Genomic DNA, 15,109 nt, shown 5'->3' with positions numbered 1-15,109 from the left:
TTCTGCTTTAAAATGGCACAATTATCATTTAAATTGAAAATAAATGCGTAAAGGCATAGTCTGGGACACTACAAAAATTACTGCATACTTCTTTTTATTGAAATATAGGAAATGTTATTAAAAAAACAGCCAAAGTCGACACCTAAAAAAATGAAATTTTTGAAAACATTGGCAAAGTTACATAGAACAAGTAAAACTTCCAACCCAGAAAATTTAGAAATTATAGATCAAAAATTGGTTGAAAAATGGATTTTCGGCGATTTTTTTAAATCGAAGCCCGTCTAAAGGGGGTTGGGTTGTAGTTTAAAACATGAAAAATGATGTTTTCCAAGTCTCACCCAAACAACCCACCATTTTCTAACACGAAAAACACGAAATTTTAAAATGAAAAATTTTGTTCTAAATGAAAAAATGACCCTTCTGGGTCAATGAAGATTCGAAAAGTACATTATATTTCCCATAAAATGACATGTTCCAACATTTTTTACAGTCGACTAACGGAAAATGGGAGAATTTTTAAAACTTTTTTAGTGTTTTTTTCGATGAAAAATACGTTTTTTCGGAATTCTGAGTACGCCATCAAATCGGGCGTCTAATTTTACATAAAATTCCCTTTGACACCAAATTTTTATCTCATCACCGTTTCAGGCTGCAAATTATTGAAAAACACCACTTTTTTCGCATGTTCAAAAATGGATGGGGTCGTACCGCCCCTCCGTCACGAGATATCAAAAAACGGACCTCGGATTCGTAATAAAACTTACCCCTTAGGACAAAGTTTCACGCAAATCGAAGAGGGGTTGGTGCAACTGCTGTGTGAGTTGGCGGAGAATTACCCTCATACTTCTCTAAAGCTAAAAAGTTGAGGTTTTTTCCTTGAACAAATCAAAACCAAAAACTGAATAATAAGATTTTTTGGAAATTGTCCGTTTGTGAAAAAAAAAGTTAATTTAAAAATCGTTAAAAACCCGTGAACTTATTTTATCTACAACTTTGCCGAAGACACCAAATCGATCAGAAAATTCCTTCAAAAGTGGAGCCTAACATTTCAAAAGGGCACATAACTTTTGTAAACAATAGTGTATCCCTTTCACTCAAATGACAGTTTACATCAGGTGTGAAAGGGACACACTCTTGCTTAAAAAAAGTTATGTTCCCTAATAAAATGGCAAGCACGAAGTAACAGATTGTCGAATATTTATTTATTTATTTATTTATTTATTTGTCGACACCTCCATCAATATGATGCACAGGCTACTTTTGTGCATTTTCGATATTTACGTACCATTTTTGTGTGAACAGCTGCCATAATTGTATGGAGACTTGTATGGGTGAACGAATGACATAAAATGGCTTCTTTGTTCATAAGAAAGTTTGAAGAAAATAAAAACTAAATAAAATAAAATCCATTTCCGGTATTGGTGGAGACTTGATCGTGTTTCTTTACGGCTAAATTTTACAAATTTGTTTACGTCTTCTCAGTTCTCAGCAAGTGCTCACAGCTGTGACCGGGTTGCCAGATCATAGATATTCTTTCCTCATTAGAATATTATTTCAAATTCTATTCTAGAAATGTACAATATAAAACTTCTAGCTTTTTTCTTGAGCCGGTAAGCACATTTCCAAGTGCGAACTCCACTTGCAGTCTTCCAATCTGTTGAACATCAACGACAATGCGCCAACAATAAGATTAACAAACAGCGAAGGAGCAAGCAAAAAAAAAAGCTCAAAATGAGATGTTTGTTCACGATGAAGACATTTTGCAAAGCTACCCACCGGTGTCCGCCGTTTACCGTCGTTGGCTACAGAGTGCCGCCGGTCCATTTCTGCTGAACGGTAAACGGACCGGTACCTGGGGGTGCACAGAGTCAGCTTCTCATGAATGTTTCGCGATGTGAAGTAGACGACAAACATGGTAAGTGGCGTCATTTCTGCGGTTTACTGCATCAATATGCAATTTGAAAACACAAAAAAAAAAACAATAAAAAATTGTTGTGCATTAGTGCATTTTCGAGAACGTTTTTTTTCTTCTAATTCGGCTTTCTAAAAGGAAGCTAATGTTGAACCTGGCCTCGATTTTCCGCATCGATGATGGCCCCTGCTCTCTCTTTCTTTCTTGTTCTGTGAGAAAAAAAACCGCGTTCATGAATAAAACATCATCCGTGGCCATTTTGGACCGTTGTTGATACTGGCGCCGCCGCCGTTGGTGATGATGATGTTGGTCATTGTTGGGACCACGTGCCCTTGGCCAGGTGGTGCTTTCGAAGAGGGAAATCGACTATCAACAGACAAACCGAGTGCAAAAATGCAAACAACAACACAAAAAAGTGGTTGTGAAATTGCATCGCACTAACGACCGTCCCGTGGGGATGCAATTCTGGGATTGGAAGTGGTAACGCAAAGCTTTTTCCTCCCTTATAAATTCAGAATTGCGCTTGTGTTTGAACATCCCGTGCTCAAACACTCAATTAAATTCAACGAGTCATCTCTGTGGTAAACTCTACGCGGTAGGCCTGGCCGCTTTGACGTTTGTGATTTGAAACAGTGAAAATCTTCGTTGTTACCCAATTCTTGAACTCCGTTTATGGCACACTTTTTAACTAACTGTCAAAATAGTTGCCATAATGACGGATGCCATAATGTCCGAACCTTCATCACCATGACAACGCGTATTTGTTTACAACAACGCCAAACCTTGTTGTTGCTTGTTTTTGCGCAGTCCCATCAGAATGCAAATGACAACAATGGCTCTACACCTGCCGGAAGAGGATCTTTGCTCCCCGTCAGAACGATAACGGTATAGCCATTTCTGGGTGCAAAATTTAAATTACAGAACAGCTTCCCCGGCGGGGCAGACGCAGAACAAAATTGAGACATTTCAAGCTTTGTTGTCTCAGCATGGGGAAGGAAAAATGCAAATTTTTATGGAAAAAGTCAGTTTTTTTGGAGGTTAGCAAAAATGAACACATACCCGGCGCCGTAGTGGGAGGTTTGCCAGCTCCGGCCGGGAGTTTATCTATTGGATAAAAGAGTATGAAATAAGAAGGGTTAGAGGAAAAACAAGTCCGAATGTAAAAATGAAACAAAAATATGCCCTCCCCCCCCCCCCCCACTACGGCGCAGAGGTTTGTGAGTTTGACAAAAATCCGATCCGATTGTTTGCGAAACAAAAAAGCCCATCTGTCAACGTGCCATAAAAACTCTTTTTTTTTATAGCAAACACACTAACCTGCATGTTCCACGTCCGGGGCCGGGGCGGGATCTTCTGGCCGGCTGCTGCGGCGGCAGCCACCGCCGCGTTGGCCTGCTTCGTCTGCTGCATGATCTGCGTGATCAGGTCCAGCTGCTGCCGGGTGAGGCCTTCGTTTCCGTTTCCGGTTCCGGCCGGGGACAAACTGGGCGAGGGCGTCTTGGAGCCACCGGAATCGACACCGCCGCAGGGGGTGGAGGTCAGGGCTGTCATCTGGTGCTGCTGCCCGGCGGAACTTCCGGTGCTACTGCTTGAGCTGTTGTTGTTTTGGTTGTTGTTGCTGGTAGAGGAAGAGGTTAGGTTGCTGTAGGTGGCGGTTGTCGTGTTATTGGAACTGTGGTTGCTCGCGGTCAGCAGGGTCGTCGTGCCGGACGAAGACGGGGAGGAAGAAGTGCTGAACTGGATGCTGCAGGTAGCGCCGTGAGGAGAACTTGCGTCACCTGGAAAAGAAAAGATATTAAAATCAAAAAAGCTTGTTTTTCTTCTGAGAAATTCCGTATGATTTCGCGAGGCGTCTTTTCATTGTTGTTTGATTTGTTGGTACACTGAAACCCCGATGGTTTGACACCAACTGTTGTCAAACGAACGGGGTCACTTTTTAGTTTGACACCCCTTTTACACGGAGTTCACACACACTACCAAACGTTTGTTTTTTATAGTGTTCGTAAGCACCGTGTAAAAAGTGACAGTTCGTCACTTTTTAGTTTGACTTTGACCAACCAACGGGGTACAAACTAAAAAAGTGTCAAACGAAAAAGTGACCAACCACCGGGGGTTGAGTGTACACAGAAAAAAAAGTTCAATTTTGGAATGTTGAAAATTTTGTAGGTTGAATATTACCTCTTTTTTTGAGTAATTTACACAAAAAATGTGTAAAAATGTGAACCTGATGAATATTCATCAAAAACTGACGAAAATTTATCATTTTCTGGGTTAAAATTCATCATTTTTTGCCACAAAATCTGTAACAATTTCCTGATGAATATTACCACCATTTTATTCTGTGTATGTAACTGTGTTAATAGATTCCTTCTGTCTTTCACGCAAATCTCCATTGAAATTTGGGAGCTTTCTGATCGATTTTATGCCTTCGCGAAACTTATTGGTTACGATTACGACTGTTCATAAAAAAAAGTTACGCTTGAAACAATACATTTTTTTAAATAACTTTTTATTGCAAAAACTCGATTTAGACAAACTTTAACCTATTCTTTTCTTTTTTTTGATATTGTTCGGCCCACGCGAAGTTTCCACCTTGATTTGCGCAAATTCACTCAATGCACGCAACTCCACCCCTGCACAAAAAAAAATATATAATCCCGGTAATTGCATCATTTCCGTGTCAAATGACGCCTTCTCCTCAATTTTTCATCCTTCCAACTAATTTTTTTCTTCTCTCTCTCTCTATTTTCTGATTAGTTTCCCTCCTCAATCTTTCATGTGGCTCAAACTAGCTCAATCACAGCCTGTATGATGTGCCGGCGTAAAATGTGTCAAATTTGGCCTCCCCTATTCGCCTTCCTCTTCCGGAAAGACGGATAGTTTTAACAACCCTTTGGCCCTGCCGTTGTTGCCCTCCCAGGGTGACAAATGGGATTGACGAGAAAAAATATGAGGTGAAAGCAACAAACTCTACAAGACCAACGATTCCGTCCATGTTCGACGAGGTTTGATAACAGTGGTACAGTGGTGGCCCGTTCGTTTGACACTAATCTGAACTTTGTCGGTTAGAGAACGTCACAGTTTTGAAGAGATGTCAAGCTAGCCGGGTTTTACTGTAGACAACTAGAAGCAATTCCTTTTTCCCTTTTATAGCCTTTCTTCGGTAAATGGTTGAGATTCCTGGCGACGATGATGGATGAAGGTTGGCTCCATTGCTGGAACGTGTGGGTTGTTCTTCGATGTGAGTGTGTGAATGTGGGAAAACGAGAAAAATGAAAATTGAACCTGAGAATATCGAAGTGGAAACGCTCGAACCACACACCAGATGAAGGGGAGAAAAGATCGGTTGGAAAAACTTTTCTTTCTTCCTTCAAGATGAGGAAAAATGTGATTGCCGTTGACAGTTTATTGAAGCTGGGGTAGGATTTGCTCAACCTTTCACTGACAGCCTTGGGTTGTGGCCTTCACCGGTGGATTGAAGAGAACGGCATACTTTGAGATAACAAACAGGAACTTTTCGAAGAAGGGAACGCGAGATTTGTTCTATTGTTAGCGACGCTTGTTGAGAAAGTTGTAGATTTACGAAGATTTTGCAGATTTCGACACAGGAATGTTGCGAAAACATAAAAAGATTTGTTAAAATCTAGATGACTGAATTGCATCCAATTGATTTCCAACATTCTGTGAAGCATCAGAAATTCATCATCAAATTCACCTGAAATTGGTTTGCTTTTAATTACGAGTTTGTCCAATTGTTACTTCACAGGAAATTCTCATCAAACTGGACATAGCAATTTTGCCTGATTGGATTTTTATTGCTGTTAAGTCGAGCAAAAAGTTCCAAGTTGACTGCTTGTCTCTTAATTACATTCCACTATACCTGTTAGAAGAAATTCTGTAGAAAGGTTGAGGTAAGGAGTAGTTAGTAAACAATGAAATTGAACTCATGCCAGAAATATAAAACTGGCATTTATAGTTAGCATAAAACTAGCAACAATGCAAATGTTAAAACATGTATATGGAACCTAACATTTCAAGAGGGCACAAAACTTTCTTTTGTAAACAATAGTGTATCCCTTTCACTCGAATGACAGTTTCCATAAGGTGTGAGAGGGATACACTCTTGTTTACAAAAGTTTTGCGCCCTAATGAAATGGAAAGCACGATATGACTCTCTCTGACTTCCGTCATATTTCAAGCATTGAAATGAAGCACCGAGCTAGCAGATGATTAAGATAACGACGTGTTGCAACTTGTTAAGGCTCTGAAAGGCAACTAGCCCGATCGGCCATTTGGCGGCCATGTTTGATTTAAAAACACTTTCAACCATCATTGACAGTCATTGCCCCAAAAGTGAAATACACCGTCTACCACCTCAACAATAATAAATCAAATCAACAACAAATAAAATAAAAGAAAGAAGTTTCAGAGAATAAGGCTTTCTAGTCAGAAATTTACCAACACATTCAAAGCATGTTTACATGACAGCTGGACGTTTGTTTGCATCAGGTTTCCTATCTCTTTCTAGCAATTTTTTTTTGTCAAGCGACTTCTAGCTGGTTTATTTGACTGACTGCCCGATATGTCAGCCAACATACTTCGCAGGGCTGTGACAGCTACAGCTCGATCATTGTTTGCATCAGGACACTGTGACGAGGAGTTCGTCATTTTTGAGTTAAATTATATTTTTTTCACTGGGCCTAGAAAGCTTTATTGCTCTGTGCACGCTAAAAGAATGAACTATATTTCGCGTGAAAAGTACTAGTTTTTGCATGGGCTTAAGGCCAAGATCTACATTCATGGATTTCTACCTAAGGTACCCGCGATTGAGTGTGTAGTGGTGCGGTTGTCAAAATCGCTATTTCTGACGTTTGGTAGTGTGTGTGAACTCCGTGTAAAAGGGGTGTCAAACTAAAAAGTGACCCCGTTCGTTTGACAACAGTTGGTGTCAAACCATCGGGGTTTCGGTGTACAGCCTTGATCTACATTCTTCTTCAAGTTTCCGTTTAACCTCAGAAAAAGAAAAAAAAACAAAACTCACCACTGGCGGTAGCCGGTGACAGGCTGAGCCCGCTGAGTGGCCCGGTCGTACCGTGGCTAGCTGCCGTCGATACCGCCGTGGCCAGGGTCGTCACTGTCACCGACGGAGACGCCACCGACGACGACGACGACGGATTCACCGGAGAGTTGCTGCCGGAGGTGTTGAGGGGCGGAGACTGCGACGGGCCCGGACTGGGGGCGGCCATCGGCGTGGGGGTCGTCGTCCCCGGGGTGGTGCCACTGTGGTGGTTCTCCGTGTGTCGCCGGAGTGACCGCGCGTCGCAGTACGACTTGCCGCAGCCGTCCGCCTTGCACTCGTACGGTTTCTTGTTCCGGTGCGTCAGCATGTGGCCATTGCTGTGGGTATTGGTAAAGGTGGGGAAAAGAAAGTCGGAAAGGCAAAAAATCCAATTAGTTGAAGGTGTGTGTGTGCGTATGAACGCAATTTCGGGGCTGTCGAAGACTTCATAACACGCTGATTGACCGACCTGGACCATCTGGTCGAACGGCTGGCAGAGGATTGTTTGGAGACAAACACGGAAATTCTAGGAAACGGAAGCTCGAAAACAATTAAGCCTCGTTGAATAATTTGCCAATCTGACAGCTGTCAAAGTGACTGCTGTCAACAACTGTCAGATTTTTCAAGACGCAATCTTTTTCGTGCATCCCCTCAAGAGGCAGCTAGATGAGCCCGACAAGAATCCTGGTTATTGAGGGAAGAAACTTGGGACCCCGCAACCCGAATATACTCACAGATGGTCCTGTCTTTTGAACGCTTTCGAGCACATTCCGCAAACGTACTTCCGCTCATCACTGTGCGTCAGCTTGTGCTTGGCCAGGGCGGATGCATTTCCAAACACTTTGCTGCAGACCTGTGAAGTGAGGAGAGGGTGGAAAGAGGAACTTTATTAGAACAAATTGCATGGTGGTGATTGGGGATGTTACGCAGGTGCTGGATTTCGGTGGAGCTAAATAATTTGTCATTTATCTTGTAAGATTGAGCAAAATAATGTACCGAAGATTAAAAATGTTTATCTTATCTAGATATATAAACAATTTCGATGGTTTTGTTCGAACGCGAAAAAGTTGAACACGGAAGGTTCTTACGCCAAAAATTTATAACTTTGGCCACTCCGGAATCAATTCCGGAAAATCTGCCGATTGTATGGGAAAAGTTACGTAAAATCAAATTTTGATTACAGGAGGCTGAATAAGGAAAAGAGCTAGAAACGTCAACACGCAGAAAAATAAGGAATATTTGAATCAACAAAACATTTTGTTGATTTGAAAATCAAGATTTTTGTTGAATCAACGCTAAACGTCAAAGCAACTTTTTCAAAATAACAAAAGATTTTTGTGGATTTGATCAAGGTTTGTTTCAACGCAAATCGGCGTTGATTATATTCAACAACATTTTTGTTGAAACAAACCCCGTACAGGCTGATTCTACAAAACATTTTTCTGCGTGAACAAACGAAAAAAATAGGCAGAACGAAGTTTGTCGGGTATGGCTTGTATATTATAAATATTTTAAAACTATCAGCACAAAAGAAACACTTTTTACAAGCTCTTCTGAAATCTACCGTTAGTGGGAGTAACCTTGGGGGTAACCTAGGGGATGCAAAGAGAGAATGCGTAACGCAATTTTCGTATGAACCCACATTGTTTACATTTACAATGTAGCCGTTCAAGCACGAGCATGACTTTTTTGCTTACGGGTATGCGAGTTGTTTTATAGATAGTATAATGTGTTTTGACATTGTTTGCAGCAAAATCGGGTGTTTGCAAGTTACAATCGTTTAAATGGAGATTTTTACGGGTGACAAAGAACTCCTACTTTGATGAACAACTTTTTGTTCAATGTAATGTGACCAGTTCAAATCAGCCGGGCGGAATCAATCGTTTAAGACCTCTCTGGAAAAAAGATGCCATCAACTGCAACAAGAGCTTCTCTAAATTCGTCTTCTTTATATCTTGCTAATGTTCTCACGAAGTTCTGAACAAAACGGCAAAAAATAGAATATATTTTTAACCATTTTTAGAATGATCGATTACAATACTTGCAGTTTCTGGCGAATAGAAAAATGGTTTTGCTTTGACCAGGGGCGCCGACTCTGGGGGGGCACGGTACTTTTTGCCCCCCTTAAAATTGGGCAGGGGGGGCAGCCCATACATTGTGCCCCTCCAGAAATTTTGGAAGAAAAATATTCTTATTTTAAATATTACAAAAAAAATACAGAAATAATTGAAAATAATATTTAAAACTGAATTGGAATTGGATAGAATTCTTGTAAGCGAATCTGTAAAACAGTTCAAAAACATTTGTTGTTTTCTAAATCGACAACATTTCATCTATACTACTGCGCTCTCTTATGCTAACTAGGTAGGAAAACCAGCATGCTTAGTATACAAGAGCAAACTTACGCAAACTCTTGCCAAAACAATCATCAAGTTTTCAGACGCAACATTCTGCGATTTGCCATTGTAGATCAGGATTTAGCGAAAATGAACTGAAACACTTTTCAAAATGGTCATTTGTTGACAGCTTTACATTTAAAAAAAATGCTGATAAATTCGATATTTTTGGAGTAATTTGAGGTAATTTTTTTCTTGATTTCATTTTTAAAAATTGCAAATTTTTGGTCGTATCAAATCGTCATAATGCTTTTTTGATTTTATTAAAAACCGTTTGTGTATCTTTTGGGTTATTCTTAAATTCTAAAATTCTGAAATGCTTAAATTCTTAAATTCTTGAATTCTTAAATTCTTAAATTCTTAAATTCTTAAATTCTTAAATTCTTAAATTCTTAAATTCTTAAATTCTTAAATTCTTAAATTCTTAAATTCTTAAATTCTTAAATTCTTAAATTCTTAAATTCTTAAATTCTTAAATTCTTAAATTCTTAAATTCTTAAATTCTTAAATTCTTAAATTCTTAAATTCTTAAATTCTTAAATTCTTAAATTCTTAAATTCTTAAATTCTTAAATTCTTAAATTCTTAAATTCTTAAATTCTTAAATTCTTAAATTCTTAAATTCTTAAATTCTTAAATTCTTAAATTCTTAAATTCTTAAATTCTTAAATTCTTAAATTCTTAAATTCTTAAATTCTTAAATTCTTAAATTCTTAAATTCTTAAATTCTTAAATTCTTAAATTCTTAAATTCTTAAATTCTTAAATTCTTAAATTCTTAAATTCTTAAATTCTTAAATTCTTAAATTCTTAAATTCTTAAATTCTTAAATTCTTAAATTCTTAAATTCTTAAATTCTTAAATTCTTAAATTCTTAAATTCTTAAATTCTTAAATTCTTAAATTCTTAAATTCTTAAATTCTTAAATTCTTAAATTCTTAAATTCTTAAATTCTTAAATTCTTAAATTCTTAAATTCTTAAATTCTTAAATTCTTAAATTCTTAAATTCTTAAATTCTTAAATTCTTAAATTCTTAAATTCTTAAATTCTTAAATTCTTAAATTCTTAAATTCTTAAATTCTTAAATTCTTAAATTCTTAAATTCTTAAATTCTTAAATTCTTAAATTCTTAAATTCTTAAATTCTTAAATTCTTAAATTCTTAAATTCTTAAATTCTTAAATTCTTAAATTCTTAAATTCTTAAATTCTTAAATTCTTAAATTCTTAAATTCTTAAATTCTTAAATTCTTAAATTCTTAAATTCTTAAATTCTTAAATTCTTAAATTCTTAAATTCTTAAATTCTTTAAATTCATATAATCTTAAATTCTTAACAAATAAATTGATGTTAAATTTTCGATTTTTTAAACAATTTCTGATTTTTTAAATTTCTGAATTTCTACTTTTGATTTTTTTTTAATTTTTAAGCCATGAGTTCTTTTTAACCCTAGAGTTTTTTAAACTTTTTTTTAAATTTTGGAATATTTATTGTGGTAAATAAAGTGAGAATATGCCAATTAGAAGGAATTCGCCTTCCAAACATATAAAAAATTCCCCAAATAAACATTCTCAATCACGTTTTTATAAATTATCTTTAAAAAAAATGATTTGGGATGAAAAAAACTCGTATCACATCGTAATATTCAAATTGGTAAAATTCGTAATATACAATAAACTTAAACATCAAATCGCCACTCTCACCTAACGATTTCGGAAAACAACCGTGCCCCCCCAAAATTTTGGACTGGTCGGCGCCTCTGGCTTTGACATTTGAAAACGGTGCCACTTTCCGACCACTCTTTTCACCACCCAAGGGGTAACTATGGGTTAAAAATTCGGTATACATCTCGGAATTTCTTATTTTGAAATGTTTTTAAAAAAATAGAAAATAAAAATTGGGGTTTAAACCCCTAGCAATGAAAGTCGGATTTTTTCCGTGTACCTTTTTGCTCCCGGTGGTTGGTCACTTTATCGTTTGACACTTTTTTAGTTTGTACCCCGTTGGTTGGTCAAAGTCAAACTAAAATGTGACGAACTGTCACTTTTTACACGGTGCTCACGAACTCTTTCAAAACAAACGTTTGGTACTGTGTGTGAAATCCGTTTAAAAGGGGTGTCAAACTAAAAAGTGACCCCGTTCGTTTGACAACAGTCAAACCATCGTTGTTTCATTGTACACAGAAAAAATGATGTTCATTTTCATCAGAAAATTTTGACATATTTTGTAACAAAAAAAAAGTGTAATCTTACACCAGAAAATGATGAAATTTCATTTCATTCATTGAATATTCATCAGGATCACATTTTTACAATGTTTTTAGGTAGTATTACTTAAAAAAGAGGCAATATTCAACCTATTAAATTTTCAATTTTTTTGCTATGTAAATTGTGAAATTCAAATAAATAAATACAACACTAAAAACCTCGAACAAATTAGCAAAATTTTATAAAAAAAAACTCCATACAAAATAATTTGAATGCATAAAAATACTAGATAGAAAAACAAAAACGTATTCAGAAGTTTCTCAAAATAGCTTCCAGAAAAAAGGGGAAAAACAATTTTGAAAAAAACTGTTTGGTCAGCTCCCTCCGTGTACGCACGAGAGCAAGCAGCTAGTGCTCAGTGCTCCATCGTTTTTTCGATTTTTTTCGCCGTAATTGGGTACTAAAGCCCTATGTCAATTTTTATGTACAACGGTAAAAAACACTATTAAAAACCATTTCTGATCACTTTTTTTCAGTTTAATGCAAATTTTTTTTTGACAGGACAACATTTTTCCGATGGATTAACTATGGTCCCCTTGGAACGAGCTGTCAAGTAGAAGCTTTTCTGTCAAGAAGGACCGCTAGGTTAATTTTTCAAAATTGATTTAAAAATCCATTTTAAACTCTTTGTGGTCGAACAAAGGGTCATTGTACTCAGAAAAATAAGCTTCATCGCTGTAAACAATAATATCAGCAATCTAAGCTTCATTTTAGGACCCAATTGATTGTGGTTACCCGCGAGTTTGCTTCTCCAGCATGTCAAAGGCCGGCCGTGGCCGTGGCAGTTCGAGTGCGGCCTCGAAAAACCCGCGAAGTTCGTCTACCAGCCGTGTGCAAAAAGGTAAACAAACCAACGCCGTGTCGACCGCCATCGCGCAGGGGAGCGTGAACGCAGAAGGCATCGACAAAAAGTTACTACATCCTGGATATGTCCCAAGATCACCAGTGCGAACCCGTTCCGGTACTTCCGGTGCCACGACCAGTGGCACATCAACATCCGCCAACATCCCCATCAGGAACGAGTTCCAGATGCTGAGCGACGACGAAGAAAACAACAACACCGACGGTAGCAGCACTACCGACGACGACGACGACGATGATGGTCGTGCACGGAAAAAAGTGCCGACGTCAAAAAAGAACAACTCTCCATTGGAACGTAGACCACCTCCAATTTTTGTTTTGGACACGTTAGCGGACGATGTTGACGAGTTGCTGGAAGGCCTGGGATATTGCCTGAAAATCGGTAAGTCGGCAGTGCAAGTGATCACACTGACCAAAAAGAATTTCGACCTGGTGTTTGAAGAATTGAAGCGTAGCAACTTCAACTTCTACACATTCAACCCCGAGAAGCCCCCTGTTAAGGTCGTCTTGCAGGGTTATCAAGACCGTTCGATCTCCGACCTGAAGGGTCACCTTTCGGACGCCCGAATAAAACCGCGGGAGATTAAAGTGCTCTCGCGCAAGACAACGGTAACAGGTACACACACACTGTACCTGTTGTACTTCGACCGCGGCACCGTCAAGATCCAAGACCTGCGGTGGACTAAAACGTTGGACGGTTTTGGGTAAACTGGCGGTTTTACACCAAGAACCCGACGGACGTAGCGCAATGCCACCGTTGCCAGAAATTCGGCCACGGCTCGCGGAACTGCAACCTCCGGCCCCGCTGCGTGAAGTGCGGTGAGTCACACCTCTCGGAGGCGTGCGCACTGCCACGAAAGGCGAACTTTGGGGACAAGGCAGAACAAACCAAGACGCGCATAAAGTGCGCGAACTGTGACGGCAACCATACCGGCAATTACCGTGGATGCGTCGCGCGCAAGGCCTACCTCGAGAATAACCGAATTGAAAAAAAAATTGAAAAAAAAAACTGTTTGGACTGTAGGCGACATTAAAAATTACGCCCTTTTGAAAAGTTAGTTTTTATTTGATTTTTTTGAAAATATTGTTTTCATTTGTTTTAAAGCAACATTGTTTTCGAAAAGATCGGAAAAAGAATTTTTTTTTCAAAATTGGGCAAACATGTGCACTAATTAAAAAAAATATGAAAAACTGCGAATAATTTCAAAACAGTTACCTCAAAGTGGCTTTAACTTGAAAACGGTACACTTTAACAAAATTTCACTAGAGTACTTTTTGACTGCAAATTTGATTTTACATCGAAAAATAAAGTTGAAAAATTGTTACGATCGATGTTTCGATTTTTTGAAAAAATCAGTATTGATTCAAAAATTCATAACTCGGTCAAAGATTTTTTGCACAACCTGGAAATTTCTGAAAAGTTGTCATCTGATGTCCTCTAAAACATATCAAAAAATAAAAAAAAAAATTGTGTTTTTTTGCAAATCAAGTTTTAGTGACAAAAAATTAAATAAAAAATCACCAATTTTTTTTACCGTGTATAATTTTTTTCAGTGTAGTCCATATCTATACCTACAACTTTGCCGAAGACACCAAATCGTTCAAAAAAATCCTTCAAAAGATACAGATTTTTGAATTTTGATGCGTCGTTTTTGTATGGACAGCTGCCAAATTTGTATGGAAAATTATATGGACAAACTAATGATGCAAAATGGCTTCTTTGCGCATACCGAAGGCACCAAAAAAGTTTCCGTCGGATTAAAAAATACAAAAATTTAAATTCTAAAAAAGACCGATTTCGTAGACAACTGTTCAAATAATATATAATTATCAAAGAAGAAAAATGCACTTCTGATCTATTTACATCAAAATTTTGTTTTTTTGAGAAAAAAATGTTTTCGCCCCCAGATTTTTGAATATTTTTTTTTACTAGAAAGCTTTATGTCTCTAATTCAGTTTTTGAATTAATTTTGTATGTTTACTTTTCATACATTCAGAATGCCGATATTGTTCAATGTACCTACATTAAATCCCTGTCATAAATTTCCCTTTGTTGTAATGGACTCTAAAGCTTCCCTTGAAAAGAGGGAAAAAAGCACACTTTGCTCAAAAAGGGTCAAGCTTGAAAAGCTTTTACCATCGACGGCCGCCCACCGCCCAGCCCATCACTAGTGGGTTCAGAGATAAAAAAAGAGATTGTATTAGTGAGGAGGTAGGGTGGCCAGGCCATCATCAAATCCTTGGGAAAATGGGGGAGGCCGTTCCGACCATTTGTCATTAGCCTGGTGGTGGAGCTTCCTAGGTCTACAAACACTTTCGGAAAATGGTCATTCATTATCTTTCTCGCAGTTGGAAAGTGACCAACCCCCTGTTTCGGCCAACTCCATGGCGGGAAGGGTTGGTTCCCGGGGGCTGTAAAAGCAAAACTACGGAACTGCACATCAATTGTTCGGACAGTTAATGATTTATGGTTTTCGGGAATGAGAAGAGCGGCGAACGCGTACCAGTGTGAATAAAAAGAAGAGATAAAACGAATGGACCGAGAAAAAAGGGGCCTTTCCGCAGGATAATGAACGGGACCCCTGCCAGAAGGGGGTGGTCCGGGGAGGCTGATGTG

The 15,109-nt window shown here is 38.1% G+C and overlaps 1 protein-coding gene across 1 annotated transcript in view; it reads right to left on the bottom strand.

The window, feature by feature from the left end:
- LOC6038022 (serine-rich adhesin for platelets) overlaps window positions 1-15,109 on the bottom strand; it is a 330,641-nt gene that overhangs the window by 36,173 nt on the left and 279,359 nt on the right. The window contains 4 exon segments of the mRNA XM_038249661.1: window positions 2,972-3,016; window positions 3,230-3,690; window positions 6,954-7,309; window positions 7,706-7,824. Of these exon segments, the coding sequence (XP_038105589.1) occupies window positions 2,972-3,016; window positions 3,230-3,690; window positions 6,954-7,309; window positions 7,706-7,824 (981 nt within the window).

The sequence above is a fragment of the Culex quinquefasciatus genome, chromosome 1 (genome assembly GCF_015732765.1).
Source record: "Culex quinquefasciatus strain JHB chromosome 1, VPISU_Cqui_1.0_pri_paternal, whole genome shotgun sequence".
Classification (NCBI taxonomy): Eukaryota; Metazoa; Arthropoda; class Insecta; order Diptera; family Culicidae; genus Culex; species Culex quinquefasciatus.
This window is presented reverse-complemented; position numbering and strand designations above follow the sequence as displayed.